The sequence below is a fragment of the Sus scrofa genome, chromosome 6, assembly GCF_054392235.1.
Source record: "Sus scrofa isolate SSC_HxYL_T2T_F1_AM1 chromosome 6, Sscrofa_HxYL_maternal_Yorkshire_Landrace_v2.0, whole genome shotgun sequence".
In the NCBI taxonomy this organism is placed as follows: domain Eukaryota; kingdom Metazoa; phylum Chordata; class Mammalia; order Artiodactyla; family Suidae; genus Sus; species Sus scrofa.
In genome coordinates this window covers 7,495,287-7,513,599 of record NC_139388.1, presented here as the reverse complement: position 1 = coordinate 7,513,599, position 18,313 = coordinate 7,495,287, and the positions used below count along the sequence as shown (strand labels likewise).

General features: G+C 57.0%; 1 protein-coding gene across 1 annotated transcript in view; it reads left to right on the top strand.

Annotated features, from left to right (window-relative positions):
• CMIP (c-Maf inducing protein) overlaps positions 1–18,313 on the top strand; it is a 228,287-nt gene that overhangs the window by 189,261 nt on the left and 20,713 nt on the right. The window contains exons 6-10 of the mRNA XM_021093761.2: positions 3,141–3,203; positions 5,835–5,915; positions 9,890–9,993; positions 11,413–11,517; positions 16,971–17,324. Of these exons, the coding sequence (XP_020949420.1) occupies positions 3,141–3,203; positions 5,835–5,915; positions 9,890–9,993; positions 11,413–11,517; positions 16,971–17,324 (707 nt within the window). The remainder of the gene's footprint in view (positions 1–3,140; positions 3,204–5,834; positions 5,916–9,889; positions 9,994–11,412; positions 11,518–16,970; positions 17,325–18,313) is intronic.

Sequence of the window (18,313 nt, the reverse complement as noted above, 5' to 3'; positions counted from 1 at the left end):
CAAGTAACTTGAGTTGTTTTTATTCAACCCATCAGTCAGGCATCAGGGCAGTAGGTAATTGTTGGCCGGTAATAGCTGGCGTGTCACTAGACCAGCATGGACCTGGAGTCCAGGCCCCAGCAGCATTCCCACGGGCTAGTAAAGGACTCGGGTTTAAAGCTGGGTGTGGTTCAAGTTGAAGGCAGACCCTGGGCCCACCCCATAACAGCTGTGACCTGGGGCAAGTAATGGACGAGCTTTTAATTTCATTTAAAATAGCTTTGAGATAGTCTTTAAAGTACTTCTGCAAGGATTTCACAAGTCTCTTTTTATTGTTTAAAAAAAAAAATTCTGGAGTTCCCGCTGTGGCGCAGTGGGATCGGCAGCATCTTGGGACAGCGGGGACACAGGTTCGATCCCCGGCCCTGCAAGGTGGGTTGGGGATCCTGCGTGCAACCTGGATCGAGATTGCAGCTGGGATCTGGTCCCTGGCCTGGGAATTCCATATGTCAAAAATGGGAAAAAACAAAAAACAAAACATTTTACCCCCTGCCGGCATCCCCTTCAGAGACAGCCCTGGGGTTTTTCAGGGGGTGCCAAACCCACACAGACAGACACGGTTTTTGTTTTTTACCATCAGTGATGTGATGCTGGGTGTGCTGTCTGTTTCCTCCCTTAACAGCATGTTCTGGAGACTCTTTCCAGCTTTTCTGCATGTCTTCCCGGGGGTTCTCGCCCTCGTCACTGGCGACCTTTGGCCATGGGCGATTCTCTGTGGTGGGGGCTGTCCCAGGCGTTGTAGGTCGCGCAGCATCCCTGGCCTCCACCCACTAGGTCACAGTGGCCTTCCCCTGTTTTGACAGTCAGCATGTCTCCAGACTTGCTCGTATTCCCGGGGACGGGGGCCAAGCCAGCCCCAGTTGCGTGATCTGATCTGTGCCATTCTTTCTCCCGGCTCTAGAATATTTCTGTTGAACCAGATGACTGTTCAGGTTGCTTCCAGCTAACTTGATGCTCCGAGCCTCAGTCTTGTCATCTGTGAAATGAGCGTGACAACAGTTCCTCTCTTACAGGGCTGCTGGCAAGGTCACATGGGCTCGTGCGCCTCGCGCGCTGAGCAGGGGTCTAGGCTCGTACAGGGATTCCACAAAAGCGTAAACTCTTTATTAATGCTGTGATTTAAAATGATCATTGCGCTGTGACTGGGACAGGCCTTGTAACAGCCTCCCTGACCCTCGATCTCTTTGTCTGTTCAAGTGGAAATCCGTACCGCGGGCTGACCTCACAGAGCTGACAGGAAGATCAAATGAGCTAAGAGCCCTGGGAGCATGGAGCCCACACCCGACGCCCACTCTGGGCGCGGAATCTGGTCCCACTCCTTTATTTTTGACTCATTGCTGTGAAAGAGGGGCTCCAGCCTGACAGGGGCTGGGCCCAGGGGGCTGCACCCTGCGTGGGGGTCCCCTGTCCCAGAGCTGGTCCCAGTGTGGGGAACCAGAGCCTTGGGCCAGGCAGTGATTTGAGGGCTGGGAGGCGCCCTGCCCCGCTGCCCCGCTGTGACCTGACCTCTCCCTGTGTCCCCTGGCACGTTGGGCGGGCTCTACACTAGGCGGCAGAGAATCCCCGCCCGATAGGCCAGGCGCCGAACTTGTGAAACTGAGCAAGCAGCGCCTGAATCTTCCTTGGCCTTAAGTGGCCCCAGCTTATTTGGGGTGTGCCATTGTCTTCACTGCCCTATTTCTCCTCCGATGAAGTGGCTGTCACCGGACGAGTGGCTGGTTTCCTGGTCCTGTGGCATCATGAGTAACTCAGAGGGAGTCGCTGGGTCGCTCACATGGGAGGTGGCCACTGTGTCCAGGACAGCCAAGGACGGACCCCCTGGGATGGGGTCAGTGCCAGGCTGTGCTCCAGGCGTCGGGCTTATCCCAGACCTGGGACTCCCGAGCTCATCCATCAACTCCACCCCCCACCCCAACAAGCTTGTGCATCCATAACTCTAGTTTTCCCCATTTTATAGCCTGTAAGACAAATGCCCAGAGGGGTGGGCTCGCTCAGTCAGGGTCACACAGCCCAGCAGTGCTGGAGCGGGGCCTTCCATCTCCTGTTTGCACCGTTGTGCCCAGTGTGGCCCAGGGAAAATGTGTGAACTTCACAGCGGCGTTTACCACCCTGTAATGAGGGTGTGTGGAGAGCGGGCCTGGTTTCAGGCTCCGAGAGGCGCTTTCTACCAGCAGTTCTCAGCCGGGGCTGGTTTTCTGCCCCCGGGAGAGTTCTCAAAGTCGAATATACTTTTTTTTTCAATTGTTCAAATTTTTAATATGATTTTGAACTTTAACAAAGTCATTAAAACAAATTGTTAAAGGGACAGGAAAGTCGAGAACCAAACACCCTGCCGGCCCCGGGAATGGCAGTGGGAACCAGGAACGTTGTACAGCCAGCCTGAGAAGGCTCGGCGAGAAGGGAATTCGGGGTGCAAAAGAAATTCCAGGGAGTTGCCGTCGTGGTGCAGGGGGAGCGAACCTGACTAGTATCCATGAGGTTCGATCCCTGGCCTCGCTCCGTGGGTTAAGGATCCGGTGTTGCTGTGAGCTGTAGTGTAGGTCGCTGACACGGCTGGGATCTGGTGTTGCTGTGGCTGTGGGCCTAGGCCCGCAGCCACAGCTCTGATTCAACCCCTAGCCTGGGACCCTCCATATCCCATGGGTGCCCATAAAAGCAAAAAAAAAGAGAAAGAAAAGTAAAGAAATGACTTGCCCTGATGATCTCCCCACAGTCAGCACCCGCACCGGGTCGCCTCCCCCACGTCCCGTGCTTTTGTGAGCCCTGTGCACCCCGCCCAGCTGTCAGGGACAGTTGATCCCAGGGAGACGTGGAGGAATGTCAGCAGGTCATGGAACCCCGAAGTAGCAGGCGTCTCTGGAAGTGTGTAGTTTTCTGGGGGGCAACCAGAGCTGTATCAGCTTCTCAGGGGAGCCACACACCCCTACACACACACACACACACAGGATTTAGGAGCTCCAGCCAGCCAGGTAGAGGATGGCCTTTTTGCCCCGCAGGTGCCAGGGAAGTTGTGCTTCCCACCCCAGGTCAGCCCCCCGACGTCGACCACCCTGTCCTTCCTCATAAGGGCTTCCGGCTGACTGTTGTTCCTTTTCTTTCAGGCAATTGCTCCTTTGCTGGAAAACAACCATCCACCACCAGATCTCTGTGAATTCTTCTGCAAGGTACGGCTGTGTTTGCAGGAAGCAGCCTGTTTCCGTGTGTGTGTGTGTGTGTGTGTGTGTGTGTGTGTGTGTATGGTGGGGGTCAGCTTTGCAAAAAAAAATATGCTGGAAACCCACGCTTCAACCCCTCTGACCTGAGCGAGCGCCCCAGACACAGCCAAAGATGAGCCAGGCGCCCCATTCTTAGGGTGCAGTCCCCTCCACGCCGGGCGGGTGATCACTGGGCCCAGGCTCCAGCCCAGCAGGTCGGGGAGGAGCACCGGGTTTTCCTTGGAGTGTCTGCCTGGCTGCCTTGGGAGAAGTTTGCAGCAGATTTTCTGGACCTGTGACGTCAGAGCTGGGCTATTATTAGCCAGGGTTCCTGTGGGTACCGGCTGGCCCACAGCAGGGGCACGGCTGCAAGGCTTTCCCCGGATGGGGAAGGCGGGCGGGGGATGCCAGTTTAGCCTGGAGGAGCCCTGGGGCAGGACCTCCGCTCCCCGGGACCCCGCGCCAGCCTCACGGTGGAATTTACGCGGAACATGCCTCAGTGGCCCGGGGGATGGACCAGCTTGCAATCCTCTTTGATTCTTTGCTGGGTGGCTTTTTGGTTTTTTGTTTTTCAATTTTGTCTTTTTAGGGCCACCACACAGAGCACATGGAGGTTCCCAGGCGAGGGGTCGAATCGGAGCTGCAGCTTCTGGCCTACACCACAGCCACAGCAACATGGGATCCGAGCCGTGCCTGTGACCTACACCACAGCTCATGGCAATGCCGGATCCTTAACCCATTGATCGAGGCCAGGGATTGAACCCTCATCCCCATGGATCCTAGTCAGGTTCTTCACTTGCTGAGCCACCACAGAAGCTCCCTGCTGGATGGTTTTTAATGCAGTGATTTGATCTCCCTGGAAGGTCACAGGGCCTGGGTTTGCTGCTTCCCAGTACTGGTCTTACTCCTGCCAACCCCCTTCGCCGAGGCTTCTTCCCTCCACAACCACCCACCATCCTTGGAGGGTGTGGCCATGTCCCCCAGGGAGACAGACCCATGGCCCAGCAGAGTGGGTCCCTGGGGCTGCTGGTTCTGGAGTGAAGGGGCCTGTGGTGCCCTTACCAGCCTGACCCTTGTCCTCCCACCCAGGGAGCATGCGCTGTGTGTGTGTCATCTTCTTTGGCCTTGTCTGTGGCCTCTGTGGCCAGCGACCCACAGAGCAGAGGGTGGGCCCAGCCCGCTGCCTGAAGTGGCCGGTGTGTTCTTACCATGCACGTGTGGGCGCGTGCCGGTGGGTGCCCTCTGCTCCCAGGCCCCCGTGTACAGGTGTGCGTGTGCGCACAAGAGTGTGCCTCCACACAGGCAGCGGGTCCGGTAACCGCTCCTGAGACCGAAGACAAGCAAGACAGGCCTCCTCTGCCCGCAGCACCCACCGTTGTGCCTCGGAGCAGGTGTCAGGGGACCCAGCGTCGGCTCCTGAGAGGACGTGCAGCTGGCCCCCTGCCCTCACAGCTGATGCTCTCCTCTCTGATGGTTTCTCCAGTTTAATCCAAACGGGCTCCCTCTTCCCCTCCCAAGCGGTATGGTTTTTCCCAAATCTCCCGGTTTTAAACTTTTGTTCTAGAACAATGGACCTTTGTTCAAAGTTAATGGAGCCTGAGGGTTTCTGATGGCGCAGTCTGAGAAACTGTGTGCAGAGGACATCGGCCCCTTTGGCGTTTCGGCTAGAGCTCCCGCATGGAGCTGCCCTGCCCACCCCCACTGCTGCGCATGCATGCCCCCCCATCCCGGGGTTGGGGGCAGTGAGACTTGGGGGCTGTTTTCCCTCTAGGGGGTTGGAGTTGCAGCCTCACTGCCTCACCCACCGGGCAGCCCACCCAGAGAGGAGGGCTTGCGGAACAAAGCCTGGTCTGCTTGGCGGGTCCCCTGGGCCAGCTCCCTGGGCACACCCAGGCAGACGCTCCTGCCAGACTGGAAGCCGGGACCCTGAGATCTGCGGAACGTTTATTTATCAGGGCTTGTCTAGGAAAGCCCTGATTTCTCTTATCCCAAAGCGTGTCCTCTTCCAGAGTTGGAAACTCCACACCTTGAGGCCCAGCCAGGTCTAAACGTGTCGGAACAGCCAGGCCTTGTCTGTTCCCCCAAGGCCTTCAATTTCATTTTGAAAAACAAAACCCCAGGCCTGTGAGATCAAATACATCCCAGAGCCGTGTGTGGCCTGCAGACACCTGCCAGCTTACCAAAGCCTTCAACTGAGAAGTCACAGACTTTTCGAGATTCTGGCGTCCAGAATACACTCACCCCTGTATTTTGCACCCAATTTTCAAGAGACTCCTGTGTTCGACCACACACTCGGTACCTTAGCGCTCCGGGAGCCTTGCCTTGTTAACTAGGATCGTGTCGGGAGGGACTCCTGTCTGTGACATCTGAAACAACCTCAGGCTTTAAGACCAAAACAAAAGGCCAACAGAAGGTCGCGTCCCACCCGCTTTGCTTACTCCCAAAAGTGAACCGTGGCTCTATAGCCGGCTCGGCCGGAGAGCCCAGGCGCTGGGGCCGGGCTGACCGCCCCGAGCCCAGTCGCGAGCCACACACGGACACGGTCAGGGCGTCCGCGGGCCCAGACGGCCGGGGGCTGACCGTGTCCTCCTGCCTCTTCAGCACTGCAGAGAGCGGCCTCGGTCCATGGTGGTCATTGAAGTCTTCACGCCTGTGGTCCAGAGAATCCTCAAGCATAACATGGTGAGTCCCCCCGCCCTGGCCACAGAGCCACCGTGCAGGCCCAGGCCCCCGGCCTCTCACCTGTCCAGAGATTTGGGAAAGGAGGCTGGTTGGCTGATGGCCAGGACCTGGGCTTGGGATTCTGTTTAAGTTGGGGATTTTGTCCAGCCTGTCCCACTTGGCCGTGTTTTTTGCTCTTAAGGCAGCAGGAAGAATCTTTTCACAGTAAGAATAACAAAAACAGCGTGGCTGGGGGTAGGTAATTGCCTTCACTGTGGAGTCACACATAACAACTCGGGTGGAAACTCTGCCCTCAGGGAGGGGGCGCAGACTCCTCGCTCCTTTTGGCGCTACCCAGAGTGGCATCCATAGAGAGCAGGGAGCGAGTGACCTTGCAATGGAGAAACCTGACAGTCGTGACCTTGACCTGGTGATCAGGTTGACATCACTGTTATGTCACAGTGATGGCGAAAACCCTTGATCCGATGTCAGGAGGAGGACACTGGACCTCGGATGTGGGGGGCGGGTCTCTCTCAAAGCCACATACTAGTCTAACCATGAGAAAAACCCCAGACCAATCCCAGCAGAGGGACACTGTAGAAAACTCCTGACAGGTTTCACGGTGCCAGGTCATCACCCCCAAGGAGAGAGGAGAAGCTCTCACCATCTAGCGGCCCTAGGAGACATGCCAGCTAAGTGTCATGGGTACCCGGGATGGGACCTGGGCCAGGCAAAGGACTTTAGGGGAAAACGGAGGAGATCAGCATGAAGTGTGGACTTCAGTTAATTTTAAAAAAATAGGGACGGAATTTCATCGCCCACCCACAGCCGACCAGACACGGGCCACCGGCTCAGCCCAGGCCCTCGGAATCTGCCGGCCGTTCTGCGCTCCCTCGTTGCTCCATTGAGCGCACTGTGCGCTCTGAGCCGTCACGCACCGGACCTGAGCTGCTGCTTATCCCTGAGCTCCCCCTGAAATTGAGATAAATGCATTTCTTGTTTCTGGACACAGGGCAAAGGGACACTGCCCGATTCTTCCTCCCGGGCTAATAAAGAGAGTTCCCTGGTTGGGGGGGTGGGGCGGAGGGTGCGGCCTTAATTTGGTCTTTAATGGTTTACGGGCGCTCTCTGGCTTCTCCAGCTGGGAAGAAAAGGCCCCTGATCCTCGAATCATCGTGGATGGGGCTCAGCGGAGGGCGGTGCCCTTTCCTGGACCAGAGCACAGGTTCAGGAGTTTCTTTTGCAAGGGCCGCCTTTCATCACACCTCACAGCCTGTCAACGACAGGGCCACACCCCAGGGTGTCCCTGCCCCGGGGGCATGGGAGGGTGTTGGCAGGCCTCCTCAGGCACAGTCCATGGTCGTTGATAGACTGTTTAATAAGGGTTCCTTTAGGACCTCAGACTTCAAAGGGGGAAACGTCGAAATTCAGGCAGCCTCCCAGCGCTGACTTAGCCATGCAACGTCTCATGTCTGATCACTCGTACGGGCCCAGCATGTTGACTGTGGGGTAATTTTCTGGGTAAGAATCAGAACGGCTGAGGGCAGATCCAGAGTTTATAGCACCTGTTGTGGCGTGGCAGGAACCAGGGCCCCTCAGGCACACATCCTCACTTCTCTTGCAAAGAGCATCCGCTGCGTGCTCCGGCTTTACACACCATGAACTGTGCCAGGAGGGAACTGGAGACAGGACCGAGGGGTCAGGCCCCCTGCAGAAGAAGAGACGGATGTCGGGTGGTGACTGTGGCTCACAGTGGGCCTTTGCTGTCCCCCACGTAGTGTTCCCTATGGCTTAGTGATGGCTCAGCTGGCATGGGGTGTCCGGTCACTGGTAAGCGAGTGTCCCTAGCCTACCTCCAGCCGCAAGCCTGCCAACATAGCGTGAACAGTGTTCTCGTTACGGGGGCACCTGAACGTTGGGGGAGTGGGGCCATCGCACGCCACCACAGTGATCTGGGAGTTTGGAGCTTCCCCTGTTGTCTGAGTGCTTTTTTTGTGAGTATATCACGTGGCCCATTTCATGGATGAGCAAACTGAATCTAGGTTGAGTCTTAAAGAGGGTTAACTCGCTGGACTGAAGTAAAGATTCGATACAAACGGAAGCCGTCCTTGGGAATGCTCCCCTGCAGAGTCCAAACAGTTCAGCTGCCTCCCTAAGAAGGGCCACGGTCCCTGTGCTCACAGGCCTCTCGTTGGCGTGTTCTCGCGGCAAAGGAGGCAAACAGATGTGACTGTGGTCCCTAGTGCACCACTGGGTGATCTGACCTCCTAGTTTCCAAGAGGAGCATATTTGGCTTTGCCGAAGAGGCAAAATGTCCCTCACTCACATGTGAAAAGGCCACTAGACTGATTTATGGTAATTTTCAGGGAAACGACCTTGACTATCCAGAAATCTCATGGCAAAGATAAGGGCAGTTAGTAGGGTTTTGCTGAAGCAGTTTTCATAGAATCCTAAAACTTTAGAGGTGAAAGGGGCTTAGAGATGAGTTCTTCCTGCCCTCATTCCACAGTGGGGACCGTGGGCCCTACCAGGGCCTGGCTGCCCAAGGCCACACAGCTTTGCTGTTAGCCTTTTCCTGGGAGTTCTGGCATCGTCCTCAGTTTAAAAGCACAGTCAGGCTTCGCGCTTCTCCTCATGCAGGCGCCTTACCATCTAGCCCAGTGCTCTGTGCGTGTGCATGTGTGTGTGTGTGTGAGGGGGTGGGCATGTATGTACATGTTTGTGGATGGCTGTGCACAGGACACGCACGTGTGTAGACTCGAGCTTTCTCCGTGGCTTTTGCTGCCCGCCTGCGCAAAGGCGTGTCCCTAGGAGGCAGGATGGACGCAAACGAGCCCCTCATTGTCCCGAGGATCCTGATTCCGCCTCTCACTCCAGGTGAAGAAGCATCAGGCAGCTCTAGGAACTCGCTCGCGTGAGCTGCAGGAGGGCGTGGGAGGAGCACGTCCCACGCTGAGCTTTCCCGAGGTCCTGTGGGTCCGTTAGATCCACAAGGAAAGTCTCCATGGGCTTTTTTACGAAATGGGTTCTACTGAGCAGGGACAGGAGAAGGGACAGGAGCTTGGAGGCCACCAGGCTTCCCTTGGATGTCCTGCTGGTCAGCCTCATCACCGCCCTGCCCCTCACCGCTCACACCCCAGCACGCAGGTTTAGAAGTGCAGTCACACCATGCCTGCACCTCCGGGTCCCCAGCGTGATGTGGGACGGGATGCAGTCCTTCCCTGGCCGATGCCTCTCTCTCCGGCACCATCCGTTTCTTCTCCTAACAAGTCCCTGAGCCGGTGGCCACTTCGGAGGCTGGCCTTTCCCCTCTTAGCTGAGCTCTGCTGTAGCAATAGGGCTCCTCTGTCCTTGCTCAGTGCCTCTTTGTCAGGCTTTGGCAGGTGAGATACCAGTGCCCGTGGCCCCCGCTGACCTCACCTCCGTCCTTCTGCCTGCCCCCGCTCCCCCTCTGAGACATCCCCCCAGCCACACATCAGCCACCTCCCCCCCAGTGCCCACTGTCTAGGTCCCACACCTGTCCTCCCAGACCATGCCCCCCCACCACACACAAGCACACCCCATACGCAGCAGGGGGCCCATAAATCCCCCGGGGCTGCAGAGTAGGGGCTCGTCATAGTTGGAGGCCAGCTGGGCAGCTGCAGGCATCCGCGTGGCCGAGCAGAAGGGAAGCTCTGGCTGAGCTCCTTTCCGAGCACATCTGGGTGGCACGCAGACCCTGCCCTTGCCCAGGATGGGTTGGTGCCCTGCTGGTGGGTGGGCAGCAAGAGCCAGGAATGCCCCCCACCCCCGAGCAGCCATCAAAGGGCGTGAGCTAGAGAGGGCTCCCAGGCCAGTTCTGCCCACTGGTAAGTGTGTGCTTTCTAGCGAGGAGGTGGCCGCGTCTCCCGGTCGCTCCTGCACCAGCATCTCAGGGCAGAGTGGGTCCCCCCGCCCCCTGCCCGCCTGGCCTCCTCTGCAGTGTCTCCCACTCCTGCCCTCTGCTCTTTCTGCAGGACTTTGGGAAGTGCCCGCGACTGAGGCTGTTTACTCAGGAGTACATCCTCGCCTTGAACGAGCTCAACGCGGGGATGGAGGTGGTGAAGAAATTCATTCAGAGGTGGGTCTCCCGGCAGGGCGCCGGCTCTCCTCTGCACCCGCAGCCACTCACCCCACCCGAGCCTGGAGAGGCGCTGCCGGCGCTCAGAGCCCCCAGGCTGGTCGTCTTCTTCGAGCGCCGCCTGGGTCCGCCTGAGCACGTGTGGTCTGAGTTGAGCCGGCGCCGGGACCTCTCGGGGCCTGTTTCTCTGCTGTCCGGGGGTTGCTGGCAGTTAAATACGATGATATGAAGAAGCCCCGAGCACAGTGCCGGATGCTCAGTAGGAACTCAGGAAATGAGAACAGTCCCAAATAATGAGAGTATCTCCACGGGTCCCCCCTCTGGGTGGCGGGTGTGTCAGGAACCATTTCTGGGTGGCCCTCGAGAGCCATCCCTGGGGACTTGAACAGCTGCCTTCATAGACCTGGCCTAGAGGAAGCCAGATGTTCTGATTCCTGCTTCCAGTGTTTGGGGTGGGGAGGTGGGGGTGCTTTTGCTTTGCCTTTTAAAATTGTTCTCTGTGTCTGAGTTTCCTCATCTCTAAGATGCAGTCCCTACTTCACCCAGTTAACCTGAGCCTCAGTGAGCTGACAGGTGTAAACGCCAAGAACAGTGCATGCTGGGAATGTTAGCAGCCACCCCTGTGACTCTTCCGATTTTTTAAGAAAATGGAAAGAGCATGTTTAGGCTGGTTTCAAAGCTGCCACATACTTCCTGAATATACATACGTACCTGGAACTCACAAAGCATTCCCAAACGCAAAGGACTTGTGCTCCTGCTGGAGCCTCGGTGACGTTCCCAGCGATGGTTTACAAAATTGTTTCAGGTTAGGCTTCTTGGTCCCAGCGGCCTCAGTGCTTTTCTGGGAATGTTGTAGGTTTTATCCCCGGGCCCAAGCAGCCCTGCAGTAGATGAGAAAACTGAGGCACAGAGCTGGCTGTGATTAATAACAGTAGCTGGCATTTCCAGAGACCTTGTTAGCAAGTATCTAGGACCCCATGCTGGGCCAGGGTGACCATCGTACCTTTTCTTTCAAAGCAGGCCACTTGGAGAGGAAAATGAGACAGGGATAATTATTACAGAAGCACCGGGCATAAAAGTCCCAGGACATATGGCCACCGTGTGCTGGGTCTTCCCACAAATCAGAAAACTGGGTCCTTATTGTAACCCATTAAGGAGGGGACCAATGTCCCCCAATTATAGTTGAGGAAAGAGCCACTCAACTGGGCTCAAACCCAGACTCCCTGGATCTGCAGCCCGTGGTCTGGAGCTTGTTCTCCACTGCCGCACATGGCAGAGCCAGAACCCAGACCCCGGTGTTGCCAGCTTCCCAGCAAAGGACCAGAGCGCCCCCCCATCCCACCCCCGAGTCTGCCCCACCCCCTGCCGTGGGCGACCCTCCCGCAGCCACCTCCTCACCCGCCCTCTGCTCTTTTCCAGCATGCACGGCCCCACGGGGCACTGCCCCCACCCCCGGGTCCTGCCCAACCTGGTGGCTGTGTGCCTGGCCGCCATCTACTCCTGCTATGAAGAGTTCATCAACAGGTCAGTGACCACTGCCACCAGGATCACGGGGTGGGGGCCATGCGACCATCGGGGACGGTGGCCTGTACACATGTGACCAGGCGGGGAGGGGGAGTGGCCCTCACTGGACCTGCCTCAGGTGTGTTTGCCAAGTCCCCTGGGCTCCCTGGTGCCCGGGCCCTGAACCCAGGGCCGTGACTGGAAAAGCAAACACTGTGAACAATACGCCAGGGCTGCAAGGCCAGCGTGTTGACTTGGCTTTAGCAACAGGTGTCCTAGTCTTCAGGATTCTGAAGATGGCTCACCACCCAGCTCCTAGAGAGCAGGACAGAGCCAGGGTCTCGGGTCCTCCCGGGTTTGGGTGCAGCAGCGTATCAAGGATGTAACCCCAGGAAGAGGAGGAAGGGAGCCAGGGAAGGAACGGCAGCCCGTGGAATCTGTGTTCACACGTGGTGACCCCTGCTGGCACCTGTGCGTTCCCCCGGGGACTTCCCGGGAGACGGTGTGGGACATCCTCAGAGTCCTTCCCCTGAGGAATGATGACGCTAGGGCAGTTACTTACCAGTGCCATTCTTCCCGGATCGAGAGTGGCTCCTGGGACGCAGAGTGACGTGGAGGTCATTAGTTGCAAAACTTACGAGGGTGATCACTGGAATCATTAGAGATGGTACGACGTGCAGGGCACAGATGGCATCTGCTGCAGCTGCCCTGACCAGTTGTTCGGGTGGTACACTGCACAACTCCTAGAGGACCAGAATGTGTCTAGGCACCGCTGGAGCTGGGGACACAGCAGGAGTGTATTTCAGGCCTTGAAGAAAAGGCAGTGGGGCATCACTAAAAACCTCTGCAAATGGGACACCGTGAAGATGTCATCATGCCAGTCACTTCCAAGTACCTGCTCTGTGCCCCACGGCATGTCATATTCAAAGCAAAAAAAAAAAAAAAAAAAAAAAAGGCGGAGGGGGAGGTTGGAGGTTGAGAGTAGCACGCCCTGTACAGCCTTCCTTGGCATCTGCTTTGTACGCCAATGGCCACTTGCCCTTGCCCTGTAACTTTGGAGCTGATTTGTATGCATTGCAAACTCAGGCCACCCCAGGGAAGTAGGAAGGGCCTCAGAAGTGTCACACACTTTCAGGCTCCTTTTCCTCCTAAAGCTTCTGACTCAGCTTAACCTCCCAGGCCTGCTCCGTAGACCCCTGAGCTGGGACTCTGGATGTGAGGCTGGAGCAGGAAATGGTACCTCCCAGAGTTTTCCCTCTGCGACTCCAGGGCTCTGCCTGGATACCCTGGAGCAGAGCTTCCCTGACTCACAGGCAGGAGGCAGAATAGAATCTGTCTCCCAGTTCCCACCCTACGAGAAGGGCAGTGATGGAAAGAACCAGAATTAGGGACCATGCATAGCATTGCACAGATAGAGGACTGGGGACAGCAAGAACCAGCCGTGGTCTTTCTCTCATCCTTTCAACAGTGTTTTAGTGAGGGTCCATCATGTGCCAGGTGCTGAAGGTACAAAAGTGAACCAGCCCATGAGGCCCCTGCCTTCCCCGAGTGGATGGCGTGGCAGTGGGTGGATGGGTGGGGAGTAAGAAAGCTAACGGGGATGGTCTGGTTTAATCTGGGGCTGTGATGAAAGAAGCCAGAGGCATAATTAACACCGTCTATGGCAGGGAGTCAGCCTGGCTGCCCATCAGAGTGAGCCTACCTGCAGCTAAAAACAGAAACCCTGGGACCCAGCTCCTCAGAGCCTTGGCATATTCATCAGAAGATGTGTACAGGCAGGTTTATAGCAGCATTTTTTGTAACAGCCCCAAACTGAAATCTGCCTCACCCTCAGTGTCCTGCAGTAGTAGGACAGATAAGCTGTGGTCTGTTTACACGAAGGAATACCGCAAAGCAGCAGGAGGAATGGACCAGTGCAACCAGAAAGCCATGAATTAATCTCACAGATGTAATATGGAGCAAAAAACGCCAGGCCCAGATGATACATACCGTTAGAATCTGGTTTCTTGAGGATCAAGAACAGGCAAAGCTAATCTGTGGCAACAGAGGCCAGATTAGGGGCCACCTTTGGGGTGGACAGGCGTGAGAAGCTTCTAGGCTCTTGGACCTGTTTCCCGTCTTGATCTGGGTCAGTAGTTCTCAGCTGGGGCAACTTTGACCCCAGGGGATAACTGGAAATGTTTGGAGACTTCTGGGGCTGCAGGAGGGATGCTTCTGGCCTCCAGTGGGTAGAGCTCAGCAATGCTGTGCCCAGGGCAACCCCCAACCAGGATCATGGGTACTATGGGGCCCCAGATGTCACACGTGTCAGGATGGAGGACCCCTGGTCTGGTGGCTGATTATTACACCAGAGAATGCATGACAGTCCCATCCTGCTCCTGAGACCCATGGACTGACCCGGCCCGCAGTTCCCCGTGGCCCATTTGGAAGCACACCTCTTCCCAGCTCCACAGTCAGGCTTGGCATGTTGGGAGCGTGAATGGTGGCAGCATTTACAGCAAGGCAATTGGCAAACACTACAAATCAGGCTTCTTTTTTCTGGAGAGTTGGTAGTTAGACATTTACCAACATCCCACTGATTATATCTTCAAAAAGAAAAAAAGAGAAGGAAAAAAAAAGGTGCCTGGGCCCCATGCCCTGCAATTCTGATGGAATCGGGATGGTCCTGGCATCAGTTTGTTTGTTTCTAAATCCTTTAACACAGGCAAGTGGAGGCTATGGCCGGAGTTGAGAACCCCTGCCCTGGAAGGTGAGGTAGGGATCCTGCAGGGAGGTGCTAAGTAAGTTGAGAGCAAGGCGGGAGGCAGGACAGGACGACCCAGGCAGAGGGAACCACACGTGTAAGGCCTGGCGGTGCAGGTGGAGCTGCCTTTAGTCACGTTTCCTACCTATGGTCTATAAGCATCTGCTTCAGAGGCCCCTGGGCTGCTGCAGGCTCCTGGATGCAGCATTTCCAGGCCCGGCCCCCAGGAATCTGCATCTTAGCAACCACCGCAGGTGATCTGCTCCATACTGAAGGCCACCGCAGGGGAGGAAGTGAATGGAACCGAGGGTCCCCCAGCAGAGAGAGGAAGGCCAGGCTGCAGAGAGACGGCTGAGCTTCTCATAGCCCCCTTGCTGAGCTGCTCCTGGCGGTCGGGTTGAATTTACAGACCCAGGCTCAGCAGGTCCGGGGCAGGGCCCGAGACTCTGCTGCCTGCAGACTCCCATCGGTGCCAATGCCGCTGGTTGGTGACCACGCTTTGAGTGGCAGAGCGGTGCCCGTCTGTCAGTTGTAGAGGTTTTATTCTAAGGGCTTTGTGGTCGCAGGTGGGTTTTAAGTAGAGAAGGGACTTGATGAGATGTCAGTTTCCAGGTTTCCCTCTGGCTGCTGCTCCAGGGGCCAAACATGACCTTGGGGATATGGTTAGGGGGCGGCCACGAGGTGCCCCAGGTGGGGGCCTGGGGAGGTTGAGGTGGGCCCTGCTGCCTCCCAGCTCCCTGCTCAGAGCAGCCCAGCCCCCTGGGAGCCCACTGCCGTTTGGATTCCAAGTGATGCAATAATTCCTCCAGGAGATCTTGCTGAGGGCTTCGAGACCTTTCCCGGGCTCAGGTCCATCCCAGCCCGTTGGTCAGTCCCTGGAAGATAAAGCCCGTGCTGTCCTCTGGGCCCGTCCGCAGCGCTCTCTGCATGCACATGGTGTCCTCCCACCAGGGAACAGACAGCTTGACCCAGGTTAGCGTAGCTCGCTGGAAAATCACCCCATCTGAGCCAAACAGCCTTGAAAACCCACTCCTAAATCCCGGCAAAGGCGAAGGGGATGGAGCCGAGTATTTAGGAGCCGGCTCCGCCGCCTCCCCCACCAGACCACCCACAGTTTTCCATCCGCCCTAGAACTCTCGGACTTCAGCCCGATGGGTTTTGTTTTTCCCCAGCAAAGTTTCAAGTGTATTTATCAAACATCCTTGGTGGGCTCAGCTCAGGCCTGGCTCATGGCACATGCCGGACGAGTTCAGGCCCTCCGCGTGCATTTGGGTCCGTGTGAGTCCTCCGCTCGGCCCAGTCCTTGTGCACACAGAACACGCACACAGTCTCTTTGGCTGCACGGGCACATGCGTGTGGCACATTCAGGGAGGGAGTGGACGGGCAGCTGTTTGGGATCATGCATCGTGCCCTGAGTCCCTTAGAACAGTGGGCTCAGCCTTGACTGCACATGCAGGGAGCCCTACCACCACTGGTGTCCAGACTCCACCCAAGAGATTGTGACCTAATGGGACCTAAGAATGCTTAGAAGTGCCCCCCAAGGGACACTGGCGTTCAGCCAGGGATGAAAAGCTCTGGTACAGGGGCAGGAACGGGGAGGGCAGCAGATAGAAGAAATCAGGGAAAACTTCATGGAGGAGGAGGACCTGCCTGGGCTCATCCAGGTTCTTAAAAGTGCAGAGACTTAATTTTGAATCCCGGTCCCCTCCACTTTGCAAGCAGTGTGATCATTTGACCTCTGATAGCCTCTTTCCTCACCTGTAATGTGGGTTGGTCATACCTACCATTCATAGGTATCTGAGACTTCTGGGTGGTCTGTGTAATAGCACTTTGCAGTGTGCCAGCCCCGGGGCACCAGCCGTGGGAACCTGTGGCTAGAGTTACCTTTGTTCTGACACACCTCCCTGTAATGTTTGGAAGCTCCTGGTAGGAGGCATTTACCCAGCCTCAAAGCTCTGACAAGTCCTGCAAGAAACAGGCCTAATTGCCTTGTGTTTGTCCCAGCATCTCCCAAACACGTGTGACCTCAGTGATGCCATAGCACCCTCTTAACACCTATTAACCCCCTGCACACACATCATTCCTCCAGGCAGTGGGGATGCTGTAACTGAGGGGTTAGCCAAGAGGCTGGGGGTGCTGCACACAGGAGGGACTTGCAGACTCCAGGGGACTAGAATCGGGTTTGGGATCCCTTTGAAGTGGGTTCCCAGGTGGAGAGCAGATGCTCGTTTCTCAGCTGGCAGGGGTGGGGCCTGGGCCTTGCCAGGAGGACATTGTGGCATCAGGGGGAGGGAGGCTGCAGGAAGCAACTAGAAGCAGAAATGCTGGTAGGTCTCACAGGTCGGAAAGGAGTCAGGAAGGTGAGCAGGGAAGGCGTCTCGGTGGAGGTGGATGCCAGCAAGGGCCTTGTGGGTCTTGCACTCACAGTTCATTGCACGCATATGTGTTGACACCTGCTGTGTGCTGGGCCGTCAGCCTGTGCCTTAGCGATGGCACCCTGGTTTGCATGCTACCTCCACCTCTCCCTGTGTCAAGGCCTTGAGCCTCAAGCCATGCCCCCAGACCGAGCCTGTTTCCTCACTGGCAGCACCAGCTCACACAAGTCCTAGGGGTTCCAGGGCCACTTAGCAGAAGGCTGCTCAGCGCTCGGCAGCACCCACTAGATGATGGCTGGTGGCCTCTGTCACCCCCGCCGGGGCCCACCTCACGCCCCTCTCCACTTCTCCCGCAGCCGCGACAACTCCCCCAGCCTGAAGGAGATCCGGAACGGCTGCCAGCAGCCCTGCGACCGGAAGCCCACCTTACCTCTGCGCCTTCTGCACCCCAGCCCGGACCTGGTGTCTCAGGAAGCCACACTGTCCGAGGCGCGGCTCAAGTCGGTGGTCGTGGCCTCCAGCGAGATCCACGTGGAGGTGGAGCCCGCCAGCACTGCCAAGCCGGCGCTGACGGCCAGCGCGGGCAACGACAGCGAGCCCAACCTCATCGACTGCCTCATGGTCAGCCCCGCCTGCAGCACCATGAGCATCGAGCTGGGCCCCCAGGCCGACCGCACACTCGGCTGCTACGTGGAGATCCTCAAGCTGCTGTGAGTGACCCCTCGCTGCCCGGCACCCTCGGTTGGGGGTGGGGGCATCCTCAGAGGCGTGTTGGGCCCCCCCACTCGAGTTGGGGTGTGCACATGTGCACAGGATGCTGGTGTAGGGTGTGAGGGCACTCATCTGGGGTATGCATGTGTCAGTGTGGGGTGCACGCAGGGCTGTGCACGTATACATGGGCGTGGGGGTCTGGGCGCACGTGTGAGGTATACGCACACGTGCAACATACACGCATGTGTCCGTGAGTGAGAATGTGTGGGTACACCTGCCAGGCTGTGCTTGAGACATGGGTACCTGGGTGTGTCTGTGAGGGCACAGCCATCTCTGTGTGTTGTGTGGGCTGTGGGCTCACTCTGAGTTTGTCCTTGTGTGAGTGTAAAAGCCTTAGGATGTATGAGGGCATGAGAGCTCATGGGTGGTTGCCCGAGTGTGCGTGCGTTTGTGTGTATGTGTTTGTGTGTGTGTGTACACATATAGGAGTTGGGTGTGGAACACATGTGACTATCTCTATACAGGCCAATATGTACGTTGTGAGTGCCTGTGAGTATAAGTGCACAAGCGTGGTTGTGTCTATGTGCTTGCTGCTTTGGGGCATGAGTGGCTGAGAGTGCAGATGTGTAGGCGTGAGCTTCTGTGCATGACTTGGAGTGTGTGTGTGTGTTTCTCTGTGTATATGTGCGGTTATGCCCATTACCCACCATGTGAGTGTGTGATCCTTGCATGCTTTGTGTGCTTGGTGTGTAGTGTCAGGTGCCGGCATGCCCCCCCTTCCCCCCTCCCTCCCCCACCGCAGCCTCCTCAGATGGGCAGGGAGGGTGTGGCATGGTAGCAGGAGACCCAGTCTGCCCCCGGTGGCCCAGCTTCTGAGTGGGGCGCCTGCCCCTCCCTGAGCCTCGGCTGTATGATCCTAGAATGAAAGGGGTGTCATTGTCTCTGATCCCCAAGAGACTTGCCAGTTCCCCATTCACACTATTACCCG